The sequence below is a fragment of the Girardinichthys multiradiatus genome, chromosome 23, assembly GCF_021462225.1.
Source record: "Girardinichthys multiradiatus isolate DD_20200921_A chromosome 23, DD_fGirMul_XY1, whole genome shotgun sequence".
NCBI classification, from domain to species: Eukaryota; Metazoa; Chordata; class Actinopteri; order Cyprinodontiformes; family Goodeidae; genus Girardinichthys; species Girardinichthys multiradiatus.
Window position 1 is genome coordinate 28,792,551 of NC_061815.1, and position 18,141 is coordinate 28,810,691.

At 38.2% G+C, this 18,141-nt stretch overlaps 1 protein-coding gene across 5 annotated transcripts in view; it reads right to left on the minus strand.

The window, feature by feature from the left end:
- Positions 1-18,141, minus strand: part of pcdh11 (protocadherin 11) — a 208,556-nt gene that overhangs the window by 64,240 nt on the left and 126,175 nt on the right. For 3 of the 5 annotated variants that reach the window (XM_047353260.1, XM_047353259.1, XM_047353261.1), the window contains one exon: positions 16,841-17,039. In XM_047353260.1, coding sequence (XP_047209216.1) covers positions 16,841-17,039 — 199 coding nt within the window. Of the gene's footprint in view, positions 1-3,455; positions 4,561-15,430; positions 15,673-16,840; positions 17,040-18,141 lie in introns of those variants that run through there. The other 2 variants (XM_047353262.1, XM_047353263.1) reach the window with 2 other exon arrangements.

Below are 18,141 nucleotides of genomic sequence, written 5' to 3' on the forward strand. Positions count from 1 at the left end.
TGAAGCACCATAAAATAAGTGGCATTTGTGAACAGGTTGCAATGTTCTCTTCTTCTTAATTGTATGATTTAAGGGTGGGGTGATTCAAGCTCAGCATATGCTTCAGAGTCTTGTCCCATTAGTAGCTTCCAACTTCCACACAATAACCGTGTTTGACAAATGGGTTGGACATTTGTAGGCTGGCTGTTCTGGCTCTTAGATCAGGTGAGCACATGAAAGGTCCTAAAGGTTATCAGGACAAAGATGGCTAACCGGCACAAAAGGTATTAAAAAGCATGCATGACATACAAAAGGAAGGCAAAACTTTTCAGCTTTACACGAAAACCCTGGTAAATTTCAATAATATTGACAACAATTTAAGAAGAAGCCCTCCAGTATGTGTCATGTAGCAATCTGTTTAATGCTTTCTAGAACTGAAAATAAAACTCTATAGAGCAGCAGTCAATTAAAAAAAATAAAAAACCAGGGTATTATTGTCCTTAAATATATATCTTTTGAACAAAAGCAAAGCATAAATAAAAATTGATTACAATATTTAATACATCAGTTATATTAAAAACATTCAATTGTTTTTTGTTTAGTTTTATGTTTCAAAGATAAAGAAAACAAAATCATTTATCTGTATCTGCAGAAAAAAAGCTTTTATTTAGACACAGAGGGAAAAAAACAGACATGATTCAGTCATTGGGTATATACATTTCTGCTACAGCTTTCTGTTTTTATTGTTTCACTCTGTGCTCTATCTTCAGAGTTTCAGCTGCTGTCAAACATTCATACTGATTTATATGATTCTAAATCATGGGTTATTAAAAAATTATTTCACCTGCCACAAAATTAGCCATCAAAATTCAGTGGCATTTTTACCCTTGAGCTTCTACTAAATTGACAGAAGTGAAAAAAGAAACAGAAACATAATATATCTTTTTCACAGTCCTGAGGGGAGAATTCAACATTTCATTGTCACATCTTCCTTGTACAGTGAATCAATATGATTTTAGTAAGCGCTTTCATGTGATATAAATCACCCTGGGTTTAGATCGGGGGGAGGAAAAAAAAAATCCCATTTACAAATTGTGTCCTCGTTTGTTAGTGCCACAGCACCTCAATTACCCAGTGAGCAGGTTTTTATTTATTCATGCAGACAAAGTCACGTATTCATGAGGATTAACCCCAAACTCGCTCATAGACTGGCAGGCACAGATTGCATATTTTACCATATGAGGAATAGCTGACGCGTGTACCCTCAGAAGATTGAGAGAAAGCATAAACGAGTGAGCACCAGCTGAGTGAGCTTTTGGGTCACAGGATGGTCAGTTTCACTGACTTTGCTCTGATTTGAATGTGCAAAAATATTACAAAAAGGAATAATGAATAATATGTGTGCAGCAAAGAGTATTATTGGTTTAAAGAAGTGCAAGAGCAAGCACTGCTGGGACACCTATTGTGGTATTAAGGAACATTTTGTAAGCCTAAACTGATTTATTTTTTTCTAATCAAAAAAATAGATTTTGCATCTGAAATTACAAAAAGAAAATCAAAAACAATATTGCCTGCATAAATTAAAATGCAGCATTCACATGCATTTTCACAATTTCAGAAAAGAAACAGACAATATGCTCATCAATTCCCAGGACTGGAAAAAACTACACTGCTGTACCAACTGCCAAAAAACATTACCTTTAGATCAAACATGTTCTCTCTTGACAATATCATATCATCCTAATAGCAGAAACGTCTCCTCAGAAATTATTAGGGATAATTCCAGTCCCCTGTTAAACTACCCACATTTATCAGGATCCAGCTTAGCCATTACATCTGGAGGTTTATCAAATTATCTGCTTGCTGAATGGCTGTAAAGGGACACATTTCAACTAGCCAAGTTAGTCTGAGCTGCTGCAAAACAATATTCCGGGATGGTGCAGCAACCAAAAGCAAAATATGGTGAACATAACACAGAGTTCAGTGAAGCGTTAACAGAATGGATGGCCCTATCCTGATTCTCTATCTGCTGGGACAGATGTTGTCGAGTCCCTGTGACTTGTGAGGTGAATGGCCCTGTAAGCAATGGCAGATGCTCTGAAGGTAGGACAGATGGAATTTGGTGGAGTTTTGTAAAATATGTGCATTTTTCACTTTAGACAAAAAAAATGAACCATTCACAAGAGAAGAGTAATGATTACACAAATAAATCTGAGCAGGAAGTTGAGGTCTTTGGTGAACTGTTATATGAAAAAACACTTGCTTTAGAAATAAAACAAAATTGGTAGAAAACAATAACTATTAGAGCTTGTTTAATGTTATTTCTGTGTGATCCTAGTCGCTGATATTGCATATTTCTTGCTATAACAGATGAGAGATATACCAAATAAGACACTCCTCAGATTCACCTCACAACACACACACTCATAAATACAGTCAAGCATATTTGTTTTTATTTTCTGACTTTATGCCACTTCAAAAATGTTTGTATGCACTTGTATTACACATCAAATAATAGGACAGGTAATATATGTAAGTGGCTTGGTATATATATTTACTTTAGTTAATCAGCCAATATAACTACAAAGAAACAGCATGAAGTGGGGCAAGCAAAACCTCTTTGAAGAGGGCATGTGTGAGCCCATAATCTTATACTGTACTTCTGGTGTTCTTCTTCAAGGCAGAGACCACAAGGAACAAGACAAAGGCACAGGATAAAAATCAACAGGCGGAAATCAGATCATGATTTTAATTATTACATATAAAAATAGTAAAATAATTTAAAACTGAACTTTTAAGTAAAGTGAAAATTGAAGAGCCAAAAAGTTTGTTTTAATCAGAAATATATTTTCTTTTTTGCCAACTGAATGATGCACCAAAATAAGGAAGAAGGTTTCCATATTTCAGTATCAACTGAACAAAATGTCAATGCTCTATGTGTTTGAATACTTATTTCAACCTCAAAAGACTCACATTGAGAAACACAAAATTGGCGATTAGAGAAGTTTATTGGCAAATAATTATTTCTTTGGCGCTCGGACCCCAGAGGAAGACATGAATGTTGAGAATACCATGAGCTTGAATGGACATCTTAGGCTTAGGATTAGCGATGTCTTCCCCCCTGGGACCCGACTGGTGGTGGGGTGAAGGCCAGAGGAGGTGAGGAGACTGGGAGGAGATTGGAAGGAAGATGGTGGAGGTGGGGTGGAGGAGGGTCGAGCTCAGCTGAAGAGCACGAGGGATCCATGACTGGCGGTCCTTAAAAGCGAAGCGTCAGAGGGTGATTGGCTGAAGAGGCTTGCGGACTTGACGCTGATTGGATGGAGGGGAGACGCATGGAGGAGTCATTGGATGGAGCAGGTGTTGAGGGTGAGTCTTTCAGTCTGAATTTTCGTCAAAACTCCATTAGCAAAAACATGCTTTTTCAGTTCAAGCATCTTTATCAGGACAGACTGCATTTTCATGATGCTTAAACAGGTTAACTGATGTTAATATTGGGTCATTGCTGTGATACTAGAGTAGTAGATGAGTAAATGGAATAGATGTGGTGCACATGTGCAGCACACATGCCGTGTGATGCTGTAGAATTTTTCCTTGGCACCCTGGCTTAACTAGGACTGAATCCAAAGAAAGGCTGGAGCATTGTTTAAGTAACACAACATATCTTCCTATGCATTAAAATGCAAGGCAAACATACAGTTAGGTAGCTAACCTGTTTAGGAGGGTTTGATTACTCTAATGCCAAGCATGTGTACATCTCTGTAGGTCACCCGAAGGAATAACAATTTGTCTTGTCATTCAGATGTTTTTTGACTTTAAAATATGCTAGCATCAAGTAGGTATTTCAGATCAGATTGCAATCCTTTTTTCATCAGTTGTGGACACTTGCACATACAAATACATTGAAGGTAATTAATCCCTGCTCAAGTGAATGTATGTATATTAAAATCCAAGCAATGTTATAAAAGTAGTTCAAGCCTTGTTGTTCACAAACAGTGTGCCTTCTAATATGCTGCAATATTAAGCTTTCTTTGTTGAATAATTGCCACTGATGAAAAAGAGCAATAATGTATTAATTGCAATCTGTGTTAAACTGAAATCAATGAGGCTGAATGTGCAATTAACGTGATCGGATCACTGATGGCCAGCAACAACAAACATTTTTTTTATTTACTTTTTTTAAACTTTGGAACTCACAAAGCCACTCAGTGGTTTAAATTTAATCCTACTTGGCCTGGATAATGGAAGTCTATACTGAGATGTATACTGAAAATCTAAATTTATAATTGTTTTCTAAAAAAATGCTGGGAGACGTTATGCTTAAGTTTTGTTTTTTTCTCTTTTTGGTCTGTTATTTTATTTATTTATTTTTTTTTGATATCTCGCAGCTTCAGAACCACACAAAACTGCAAGGGAGGTTTTCAAAGGCCCTGGGGTTGTCGGTGGCATGACTTTCTGTTCTTAGTTGTAGCTGTTGATGCAGTGTGGGAGGTTCACTCATGTTGATCAAGGTGTATTTGTAGTTGTTTGCCTTTTCTTCTTTTCTTCTTTGACATGTGAGGAGATCCAGTGCTTTGCCAACTATAAATAATAACAATTAATCAAGATACCCCCAAAAGAAAGTGAGTTATTTTTTTTGAGTACACCAAGAGCAAATATACAGAGGAAGGGGGTAAAAGTGGGTCAGGTTTAGAGCTTAAAGCATGACGAAATATTGGAGTTTAAAAAGGAGTGGATTTTACTCTCGCCCCCCTTGCAGCCCTTTTTCTTTTATTCTCTGTAGATTCATTAAAAGAGCAATTATGGAACATTTGGCGTTTCTTTTAAAAGAGCCCAAATGCTGCCCATGTGTGGTCTGCAGGATCCATTTTACGATGCATGAAGAACACTGAATTGCATTTTTGTTTACTGTAGGGCTAAAATGTTTCTAAATTGACTCTTTTTGGGATTTTAGTGGTTGTCTTTTACTTTCCCTCTTTATCTCCTGTCCTTCATCTTAGACATTTATTGCATGTACTTTTTCCATCCATTATATAGACAAGCGTAATAACCATAAGAGGCTTCAGGGCAACATCATTTTCAAAGAGAGCTTTTAGTGATCAAATGTTTGTGTTTCCTCATGGGTGAATTCAGTTGTACATCTAACACATGTTAGACAAGAAGGTGCGAGGGGAGATTTTCTGTGATGTGTTGTATAGACTAATGTTCCCCCAATCATTCTGGTAAAGGACGTGGAATAGAAGTCAGCATGAGACCCAATGGCACCTCTGTCCTTACCACCATGTGTTGCTGTAAGGGCGCATTATAGCATGGACCAGTGAAACCCAGATGTGACAGGAGGCCTGATCATCAATTATTATACCTCAGTGGATCAAAATGAGCATATCTGCTCATTGAAACATTCCCCGCGCTGTCCCATGGCAGCTTAGCCATGGCTTAGTGCACCTTCAGCCCCCGCATCCACCATCCCCTCTGCACCTGTAAAGCTCAGGAACACCAGCTAGAGTCCTCACAGCATTGCTGGGACATGCCTCAAGACAACATCTGCTTCCCCTTGGTGACCTGCCGAGTTAAGCCAATTGCAGGATCAAGGGCACAGTCACAGTGGGCCCTGGTTTATCATAACAAAGGCATTGCTACCACAAGTGCCTGAAACTAGCTTCAGGAGATGTTTCAGTTTATTTTCTGCAAAGTCTATTAATTCTCTCTTTGTCTAACAATGTCTTTCTTTTACCCATTTTTTTTTTTTTATTCATCTATTAGAGTTTATTTCAAAACACATATTAAGGAAAAGATCTTAAGAATCAACATTGATGTCTGTATTAACTCTATCACAATATTGTTAATTACGTTCAAGTGCGTATGTCAAGTTGACACACTTTTTGGATATGTAAAAAAAAACACCTTGGTTTGAATGTTGCAACGCTGTTTCTTTTTGTTGCACTACTCAATGTCGGGAAAAATTGTTTTACCGTTAGACTTCAAATAATCGTCTAAAACCGAAACTTTCATTTTCTAACCAAACATATCTATTCAATTAAGCCTAGATATCTATGAACCATTAGAACATTGTTTAGATGTGTGCAAAAAAAATAAATAAATAAATGAATAAAGGTCATTGAAAAACAATACACTAAAAGAAGCAATACACAAGCTTCAAAAATGTGACAGAAACTATGTGACAGCAGCTTTAAGAAGTCCACTGCTTCTTTTTCAAAGAGCATACAAATACAAAAATGTGTCATATTACCCTAAAATAATGTTTCAATATCAATTTTCCTCAAACCCATGGAAACATGGTTTTGTTTGTTTTGTTCCCTTGCCCTTTCCATGGTGAAATCAGTAAAAAGTCAGTTCTTACAAGTGTTCTGAATCAGTCAGCATGGGGTCGTCTCACTATGACAGATGTTTGACACTCGAAATCCAGCAGGAATTCTGGCTGAATTAGGATAAATCATTGCAATCCTGCAGGTACCTCTGGGGAAATTGGGACAGAGGGTCACTACTGCCTTGCGTTTATATATATATATATATATATATATATATATATATATATATATATATAGGGCAGAAGTGTAGGGAAGAACAAACCGCAGTGAATGTGCTGAACACGCGGCCTCTCTTGTCAGAGAGGGAAAAACAACAAGCAGGTTTGGATGTTTAGTGTCAAGCCCCTCAAAATCCCCTTTTCATTTTCTGATAAGGGAAATGTCCTGAAGGGCCTGTTGTTCCTGAGGATCCACTCATTCACCGTTTCCCATCTGAAAAACCTCATTCACTTCCTTCTTTATTGCTTTCTCCACTCCTTGTCCTTTGTCTCAACAGACTCTCACTCCATTTGTCAGCATTTCCAAACTGTGAGTGGTCTCTGACGTGATCTATTTGTCCACGAATACCCAATTTATCAAGCAGTCAGTATATACATTGATCGGGTCAGGATAGGGTCCCATTCAGCGCAATGGGGGAGAACCCATACGTGCTTCTGCATTCTGCACCTGTATTAGATGTCGGCGGTAGCTCAGGATGCAAATGAAAAAAAAACTGTAACATGCATGCGTTATCATATGTCAAACATTGAGAAAATGCCAGCAAATGCCTCAGAATTTAAGTTTGTGTTTGCCTGTCTGTATTCTCTTTTTCTTTCAATTCAATGTAATGTATCTGACAAGAATAATTTTAACAAGGAAGTATATTTTGACCATGCAAAAGGTAAAAGATGAACACATTAATTTAATTTAGGTAGGTGGCAACATAATAGAAACTGTCTTTGATTTTACTTCAAATATATTAATGCTCTGAATGTGAAGGGACTCTTAACACTGCAGAGTCACATTTTTCTTACTTAAATTCAAGTCAGAAAAAGCAGTGAAACAACTTTTGTGCATTTTGATAGATTCTGGTTTCATCTCATTACTTATTAGGTTACTTGTAAAATCAATTGGTGAAACTTGATTCAATTTATCAAAGGAAATGATGCTGAATTCAAGTGCATGGCAGTTTTTTTTGTAAAAATATTTGAAAACTATAATTTCTTCTTCAACTTCACAAGTATACACTATTGTGTGTAGTACAGTCACATAAATCCAAATAAAAGACTCTAAGGGGTTTCTTGTTGAAACATGACCTAATGTGTATGAATACTTTTGCAATGCACTATATTGATCACAGGACACCATCCTTCAATTAAATTTCATCTGTAAGTGTGCTTGTAATAATCCGTTTGCTCTGACACATCAGCTATGTTGCTTTTTAAGGACAAATATGCTTAAAATATCTTCAGTCGTATGGCTCTAGCTTCACAGGTCAATAACATTAAAGGCTGAGAGAGGAGGTGAAAATGCAACCCTTGAGATGCTATGGTCTGCTCAACCTTCAGGAGACATATTGATGCACAGTTATTTTGGTCAATAAGTCCTTCTGTGCAGAAGCCATCCTCACCCTTGAAACCAACTGTATGTGAAAAACGAGAAAGGGGTGAAACCATGCATTCTAATCTATCTGTTGCTTGATTTCTCGAAGGAGAGAAGAAAAGGAGGGATGAGTGGAGAGAAAGGAAAATGGAAAAAAGCTACACTCCTTTTAAACCCATTTTGGCCTCACTAATGCAGTTATAAACAATAAACCAAACTAATGGGTATATTGAAATATGACCCCTCCCAATCCTGAGCGCAATGGACTTTATTAAAATACAACAGCGGCCTACCTCCAATATCATGCCAGAATTTAAATACAAACATCACATCTAAAGCGAGAAAACACAGTCTACACAACTGAAATTGAATATATAAATTTAGAGTATACATTGCTGTGAGAGGTCGGATGGAGGAACAGAAAAATCTTTACCGCAGGCCAACCTGCTGATGCCCAACAATGAAAACGATTGGGATTTTTGCAGAGGCAATCTATAACAAAAGTCTTTCAATAAAACATTACAATATCTATATTTGATAGCTTCCCTTGGCTTCGTCTTGCTTCTGAAGGAGTGAATGTTTCTACTTTATAAACCAAGTGCATTGTAACACCAGAATAGGATTTGATAGGATTTAATAAATGTTGGTAGCTCTGCAGAGATCTGTGGTGAAGGTTTTCTCTGAGTTTAGAAGTTCAGGTAACGTATTATTTGGAGAGCTTTGACCAGAGCTTTGAGGCAGTATTTAATGGCAACAACTGAAAATATTCACTGTGTCACCCTTGGCATCTTTCAAAGTGTTTTTTGAAGGTTTGTTTCAGGTGCATCCTTGGGGTTTTAAATTATGTTACTGAGATTAAATCAGATTAATTTGAGGACTGATATACCTCATCTTACTCTCTCTCATCCACCATTTTATGAGGTTTAACATTCAGACCATGCCTTTTCAGTTTAAGAATCACAGATTCAGTGAATGGAACAAAGTGAATTGTTGGCTTGGGCCCTTTGAGGCTTTATCCTTGTTTGAAGCCTCTCTCCAACCCTGCCAAGTTCAGAATACATTGTTCCGAGATGCGATCAAAGTTGGCAGCTATTGATCCCTCTTCAAGCCAGACACAAGACTTACTGAACATGTTAACAACTTTGGGATGAGTATTTTAATTGTACAGGTCCATAAAACAAACTCAAGGTACAGTGGTGCTGAATAAATTTGAAGTACCAACTTTGGATGTTTAAGTATGGCACTTACATGCAGTCAATATTACTGTGTTCAAGCCAGATTAAACCTTTTAATATTTCTGTCGGGCTTGTCCTGCTGAGATCTGGATTATTGCGCTAGAGAGAGGCCCTCTCAACTTCACAGCCGCCTTAAGTAAGGTAGCAAAGACACTGCCCTAATGCTGCAAAAAAGGAGAGAGATCTAGAGAGAGATTTCTGCGAACTGAGTTGACTCCTCCAGATCAATAGCTTGTCTCTCCCTCTCTCTCTCACTTCAAGACAATTGGTGTGGCATTTGAACCACATAAAACAAGGCTTCCCCTCCACCTCACCTCTGAGAACAGACCACTTCCACTAAATCCCAGTCAGCTGAGAAGGATACAGATGAGTCCATTTAAATTCTTTCTAACCCTGGCGATCAACCAAAAAAAAAAAAAAAAGGCATAAAATAAAAAATATTACCGGAAATATTCTTGAAAAGAGGTCCAATCTAGGTAGGTAAATATCAGTGATGCTTCAAGTAACTCCGCCATATGCCCACAGGGGCAGCTGTAAAAATTGTTATATGCCAGAAGGCACAAGGGCTTTATTTATTTGTATCAAAGAGCGAATATATATGTCTGGAAGCAAACTGGTGCATATGATGTGGAAAAGAAAAATATCTGAAGAAGTTAGCACGTACATTGTCACATCACTGTAACAAAAGGAATAGTCTACATTACAATTTTATGTGCTGCATGAATTAAATATCCACATCACTATAGGAATAAATCTGATACCATGAGAATATGGAAAGCCATAGCATGAAACAAATGAAGAAAAGACTTTCTCCAATCTTTCAGCCACCAGCGATGTACCCTTAAGCAAGGCACTTTACTGCTTAATTACTGCAGTGAAGCTGTTCATTCGTCAGCTGTAGGTAATGTGAGTGCCTGGCAAAAGCACAACGTTGAACTGGCACATTCTAAGTGTGGCATTGCTATTAAAGAGAATGGCTGCCCAACTAACCTTGCATGAATAAAAGTGTTGAAAAAAGCTTTACAGTCCTACAGTAGTTCATCATATTTCTAACCTGTGGTCAGCCAATTATCTGGCTCTTGCTGCATTACTGGACTTCTGACTCTGAACAAGGGTCCTCTTCTTCCTGCATGTCAGCTTAGTCTTCCCCCCGGTCGCTGATGACATTGTAACACTAATTATGGCTAATTGTTCTATGCTGAATGGATTTATTCACATTGCAAATGATATGGCATTGGTCAGTGTCACAATGTTTCCCCAGAAAAATTCAGTGGGGAATGGAAATTTGCACAAATGAATGTAATTAAGAAGCACATTCATTACATTTAATTGCATATGAGAACCCTCAAAGTGAATTGGACTCATATGAATAATTAACATAGCCAACTGTACCAAATACTGTAACATTTTTGTTACTGCACAATCATATACTAAGCTAATTATATGAATGACAAAATGCATACATTTCTTTCTCTGTAAGCAGTACTTCACTTTATTGTCCCCTCTTTTAAAAATACCTTTGTACTGTTTGATTGCACCAAGACCAACCGTTGAAGTTCAGTGTTGTGCTGTAACTGCCGAAATTATTTTTCAGTGTTGCATAGAAGACTGCAATGCTGACAAGGGTTTGATAGGAGACTATTGGATTTTCAAAGCTTGGATTCAGGAGGAGAAATGAAGCTTTCATGCATGCTGTGGACCAGTGGACAAGAATTTTACTTTCATGGGGTTGCTAATAGAGTTGTGGGACTGGGTTCTCCAGGTCACATGTGTTTTGTGGATCTGGAAAAGGCTCGGTCAGAAAAATAATAGAATGCTCCCTCCAGGCCCGGAGTTAGGTTTTGCCTTAAGCAGAAGTGTGGGTCTATTTTGGGGTTTTGTTCACAAGTTATACTGAGATGGGGCAGGAGGCGGACAGTTTAAGCCTTGTCTGCTGTTATCTAGACATTGCATTGGTCATGGTGAAGAAAGACCTAAGGCCAAAAAGCAAACCTTTTGATATAGATAATGTTTATGTTCCAACCCTTAAGTATGGTCATGAGATATGGATCATGACTGAAAGAACACGATTATGAATGCAACTGGCAAAAGTTAGCTTACTTCTTAGCTTGATTGGTTAGCTATAGAAATAAAACTCGATCATCTGGAGTTAGCTCAGAGTGGAGAAGTTGCTCCACTGCATGGGAAGATGTTAGTTGAGATGGTCTTGTCATTTAAATGGGGTTCCTTCTGGACACTCTTCTCCAGCCACATTCCCCCTGAGAGAAGAACCCTAGGCTAACCTAAAGCAAGCTGCCAGGAATATATTTTCTTTTTGGCCGGGTAACACCTCCACTAGAAAAGGCTAGGGTGGTTTGCTTGGGGCAGCTATGTCTGGGTTTCTCTCCTGATGGTGTCACCTCTACACCCCAATCTTGAATAAACAAAAGACAGTTAAACTTCATTCTTATATATAGGTTTGAAGTGGCTACCAGAAATACTTTGTAGATTCTGATACTTAAGAAGTCTCAAAAGTCCAGCACCCCTGATCTAGTAAAACAGTCTTTCACAAAACCTAAAAAAGACAGAAGTATATCAGCTAACTGGAAACTCCATATTAGAGCCTTTACAAATTTACCAAAGATTTGATAAGGCAACCCAAGAAATGACAAATTCAGCAATCCTCTTATCAGATTATTTGTCTCCCGGTATCAGAAATCATTAGCTTTGCAAAACAGAAAAAAGTAAAATATGTGGATAAAAATCATTTCTAAACAAGTGATCATAATCTGTGTGTGGATAAACTTGGACCTTTATGTCAAGTCTTTACATTTACAATACATCATTGAACACATTTAAAACTTTAATCGTATTACACGTGTAGTATTTAAAAAGGATTGGCTTATTTTAATAGCAGATTAGATCTCAGACAGACAAGGTGGTCATTTGAAAGCCATATGCTACAGATTAACATACGGCACTATGCTGTATGGCCTTTCTCATGTGTCTTTGGGAGACAAATGCCCAGCATTGGAACTGCTTTTAGTGAGCTGCTGGTAAGTGGGCAAAAAGCACAAACTCCTAAATCCCCAAAACTCAGACAACAGGAGAAAGAAATAAGTGTATTACAAATCATCAAGAGAGAAAAATATGTATTGTTAGAAAAATGTAGGGGATTTAGACTCAGGGATTTGCTCCCACTTTGGCGGACTTTGTCTCAAGGCTTAAAAGTGATTGTTATTTTCCACATGATGATTTGTATAATTTTGTTGAATGCGTTGCATGTCAAAATTGCTGGGATGGCATTAACTGAGCTGCAAAAATAAAAGAACAAATAAAAAATTCACTCCAAATGTAGCTTAACAGATGGCAAGAAGCCAGTAGTCACGGTTACAACAAACATCAACCTATCAACCGAAAGAAACGCTTTAGCTTAACTGGGTCAAGTATAATGTTCTAATATCAAGGCACTGTCCTCTTGCAATCCTGGAAAACGTGTCAAAACCAACTGAGTAAAACTGCTGGAGAGAAAAAATATACAATAAAAGTCACTATATTAAGTAAATGAACTGTAAACAAAAGCAATGTTGTATGTTATGTAAGGGAAGTAATATGAATCTGAAAGCATTATTCATTACATTAGCATTATTCATTTTTATGTTTTTGTAGAATAAAGCTGCAAATTTGCCAAAAAGGTCAGATACTATTTAACCACATTTAAATGCTTAGAAATTTCCATGCCATAATAGGCTGTCACAAAATGTGTGGAAGCTGGATGCAAATTATTCTAATCTATTTGTCGGGACAGAGACGGAGCAATCAAACCCCTCGAAACAAAATGTGACAAGAAAAGGCGACGACACAAGAGTGATGGCAAGGTGGTGAAATAAGCCCTGAGGGGGAGGCAAGAGCCCATAAAGAGAACAGCCACCCAACTCATAAATAACAGAAACATAAAATGTCATATGAACTTTATTTCAAGAGAAGGTGGTCTAATAAAGATGCAGGTTTACAGAGGAGTCGAGAAATTCATTGTCATAAGAAGGCCACATGGCTTGCCTTTGGCACTGACAATTATTCAGTTTGAGTTGACATTCAGATCCAAGTTGTACTTTTACAAAACAATACAATTTGTGACTCCAGAAACTGTATTCCCCTACCACTCTTTACTTTAACATCACAACTGTATTTCATTTAGCTCACTTTCCCCCTTCCCTCTCCCATCTTTCTTCTTTTTCTTGTTCTTCCTGCTTTGCAAATTGAGACAATATGATAAGGAATTGCAGTCACCATGCCATTCTGGTGCTCATTGATAAAACCATATCTAATCCATCTTAGCCCCCCTTCTCCAAACGCACTCATCTGCGAGACCGTTAATGCAGACGAGAGCTGTCTCCGCTTTGAACTGAGCAGAACAGAGTCAAGAGTTTATCAGACTTAACTTGTGGAAGACGAAAACGAAGCTTGAGAGTCAGATGACTGTCTCGAAATGATGCAAAAAATGTAAGCATGGTATTCAGTTGCATTTGAGGTCAAATATTTAGCTGGACTGGAAGCCAATTGGAATGTAAATAAAGCGCCTTTCTAGTGTAAGCCTTAAATGTCTAAATGTTGCGATATGTTAATGAATTTAATAACAATATGAGTATGGATATTAAATAATCTCCTCACACCCCTTAAACAAAATTCTTGAATATGATCAGGTCTTGTCTACTTCAACAAGCTTTAAACACTTTATCTGTGAGACCTACACTGACATTTGTAAAATCTCTGTGATAACAGGATTAGAAGAAGCTTTGTGGTCAAACAACCAAAAATAGCTGTTCTCATATCGAATTACTGACATTAGACTCTGGCATTGCACTTTATGGTGCTTCTTGGTGAAGCGATTTGGAAAAATACACAAGCATTTTTTCACATTAACATTGCTATCTACCTAAACACTACAGTACTTCAGCAAACACTGCCCCAGGGAGAAAAGTGAATAATAACAGTATATTTTGTATATCTGAGCTGTTTTATGAAGTATTACATGTTTATGTTTCTGAATATTAATGAAATATTGAATAATTGCATCTGCGTGTGAATGAATCATATACATGAATCACTGCCATTGACCTGGCAAATGCATTAAAGAGAACAGCTTGGGAAGAAGAGGTTTGATCTAAGGATGTATGTTTAAGTGTTTGTGTTTGTATATAGGTGCAGAGGTATTAAAAACATGAGGTGAGTTCAGGTTTAAAATGCCATTTTTAAGGGGAATAAAATCCCAAATTGGGAAAACCTCTGTAAGAAAATGATGAGAGGTGCCACATTAACACTCCAGCCTCGGAAATGCCAGGGCCTCAACTGGGGAGGAGCCAAGGCCTGTTGTCTCACTTACAGCAGTGACACAGTGACTGTACTACATGTGGGTGTATGCAAAGCTATCTGTTTTTCACAATCCTGTGTATTACTTTTTTCTTTTTCAGCTACACATAGAAAAACAACATTCCTTGACAGGTAATTCTGTCAGAATCTGCCAGTTTTGACTTTGTTTTGGGTTTTGTTGTGAAGTATTTTTTCCTTATGTTGTGATTTTTTGTTTGGTTATAGTTTCTGTCATTTATTCTTTCTGCCTTCTTCTTCTTATTCTTTAGGTCCACCCACTCACTGCTTCTTTATGTCCTTCTGTTTTTCTGTGTTCTAACTTTCCTTCACTCGTGTCCCTTATTAGTTCCTTCAATTGTCCTTAGATCCCCTTCAGTTATTGTTTACTACGAGATTTGTTTCCTTTTAAATTAGTTGTATTTGATTTGATCTTCACATTCTCTGCTTCCTGCTCCTAGTTCTGTATTTATTGTCTCTTTTTACCCAGTCTCCCACTTCCTGGTTTCTAGTTTGTTTACGTTTTCAGTCTAGTTTAATTCCTCGTGTCCCTGCATTCCCTTTGCTCTGTTGTCATAGTGACCACTCGTTCCCTCAGTCACTACAGCCGGTTCTCGCACCTGTTTCCACTATTCCTCTGATCACCTTAGTCTTCCTTCATTGGTCCATTCTCCTCCTCTCCCTGCTTATATATCTGGTTGTGCTCATCATTCCCCATTGGTTCCTTGTGTAATGTCCCGTCTCTCCTCGAGGTCCTCATGCTTTCCTGCATTTGTGCTACGGAGTATTTCTTCCCAGCAAACCTGTAAGTGCTGATTTCAAGCCTTATTAAAACTGATCTACTTTGCAACATGCCGAGCCCTAGTCCCTGTTTGCAGTTTGGTCCTAAACAACCTCAGACCGTGAGTCATGTTGAAAGCAATCCTGGCAATTACATACACAGGGCCACAGAAGGACCAAAGGCTTGTAAAGATCTGACCCTCTGTGCTGTCTGCAGAATGTGATGCAAGGTAACCTTAAGAATATAAAATCTGATTCACTAGGACTGGAATATGCATCTTGAATGGGGAACAGAGAATAAGTTTGTTTATTCCATGGTGAGGCAAAATAATTTTAGCAAAATCTCTGCTGCTGATAAAAAGGCTTTGGATCTCCAATGCCAATGGTGGAAAATGTCCTCTTTCCTCTCCTCCAGCAAGTTTCTGGAATGAGGATAAAAAAAGAAAAGTATTGTATATGCATGAGGAATAAGTTGATGCTTTTTATGGGGAACATCGCTGGGCAGTAAGCCATGCAGTGACAGCTGTCTTGTGAATCATTTACGAAAATCTCAGCAACAAAGTTCCCACCTCAGGGGTACAATTCACAGCATTCATTACACAGCCAAGCTCTCAACATTTACAAAAATCCGCTCTACAAACATTATTTTCCTTAACTGTAGCTTGGTGCAAATTAACCCATTTATTTGTGTATCTAAAATAAATGAGGTGAGTTTTGGGTTGTTTTCAAGAAAAACTGAAATAGGGCACACAGAGCATTAGTGTAGTTATAAAATGTTAAACATTCGTACCATGGTAGAATAACTCAGTCCAGGTTGTACCACTCTATAGTATATATTGTGGTTTTCACACTTTCCGCAATCTGTAGTGGTCATACTTCTAAGAAAGCACTGAAAATACTGTCTTGATGGCTTTTATAAATAGAATATAGGTTTCAGAATTATCAAATGTGTTTTGAGAAATCTCTGTTCAGTGTAGAAATTTCTTTAGAGGTTTGACCATTATAATTATGTAATATATTGAAACATATAGATAAATGCTGCACAAATGTCTTAAAACATAGAAACATCACTTTAATTTAACGCCAAATCACACACTGCATATCTGATTGCCACTTCAAGATTATCACAACCTGTGATGTAAAGCAATGTTTTCTTACAGGGCTGAAAATGTGCACACCACAGGAATGTGTGCATTCTCATTATCTAGACATGCAAATGATCAATAGTACAACCAACTGTATATCAACAGAAAACAATTATTGGTCCAAAATGGAAAGATAACTTTTTATTTTGCATTGTGGTTCCCCATGCCACATGCTGCCCTTGGCAGAAAGCCTCAAAAACACTAAGAGAAAAGAACTATGCAAAATGTGCGACTGGTATGTTTTTTTGACAAAAAATACCTGCTTCTTTCGTCTTTGCAAGGCTGTTTTGTCACAATTACATATAAAGCAGTAACCTTGAATATCAACGCTATCTGAAAACACACATGGTAGTTTTGAAGTCAAATTGTCAGCCTTCAAAATCACAAAAGTAAATAAATGTAGAAAACAAACGTTTGCTCAACATTGCAAAAGGTCACTACTCACTAGATTCAGGATCTGAGTTTCCATCTCCCTCTGTGCGACTGTTAGGCGATGTTTGCTCATAGTACTCATCTTGGGGGAAACTAAGGGGGAGAGGTTGCATGGCGCTGGCTGTGCTGCTGGGATCCAGGTCCCCCAGCCCGCTGTCACTGCAACTTTCCTGGGAACCATCTGGAAGATGGAAGGTCACACGGCGTTGGGTCTGTGCAAGATAAACAGACAAGTAGGTTGTAAGAGACAATCAAAACATACAAGTACAAAAGGCATGAAAGAGTACTAAGTCATGTATTTGTGGTTAGTGAGTAATATCAGAATCAGCTTTATTGCCAAGTTCGTGCATACAAACAAGGAATTTGAGTCCGGCACACTTTGCTCTTTGGTTTTGTTTTTGTATTACACAATATACATATTTACAATGTACAATATGCACATATATAATAAAAAGGTGCATTTGCAACATCTGTATGCTGTTGTTTTGTACTCTATTGAATGTTCAACAGAGAAACAGCCTGGGGGAAGAAACTGTCTCTTTGGCGGCTGGTTTTAGTGAACACTGCTCTGTAGCGCCACCTGAAGGTAAAGCTCTGAACAGTTTATGTGCAGGGTGTGTGGGGTCTGCAGAGATTTTAGCTGCTCTTTTCTTGACCCTAAACCTGTATAAGTCCTGGATGGGGGGAAGGTCAGCTCTGATTATTCTCTCTGCAGACCTGATTATTCGTTGCAGTCTGGACCTGTCCTGTTTTTGAGGCTCTTTTCCTGACCATAGACCTGTATAAGTCCTGGATGGAGGGAAGGTCAGCCCTGATTATTCTCTCTGCAGACCTGATTATTCGTTGCAGTCTGGACCTGTCCTGTTTTGTGGATGAGCCAAACCACACTGAGATGGATGAAGACAGGACAGATTGAATGATGGCAGTGTAGAAGATGACCAGCAGCTCTTGTGGAAGGTTGAACTTCTTGAGTTGCCTCAGGAAGTACAGTCTCTGCTGGGCCTTCTTTCGAACAGTGTCTATGTGCGAAGACCATCTCAGGTCCTCAGAGATGGTGGTTCCTAAGAACCTAAAGTGGTCCACAGCCGACACGGTGTTGTTGAGGATGGTGAGGGGGGTGTATGGGGGTGGTGTTCTCTGAAAGTCCACCACCATTTCCACAGTCTTGAGTGGGTTCAGTTCAAGGTAGTTCTGACCGCACCAGTGTACCAGCCGATCCACCTGCTGTCTGTATGCAGACTCATCACCGTCCTGGATCAGTCCAATGACAGTGGTGTCATCTGCAAACTTAAGGAGTTTCACGGACGAGTCCGA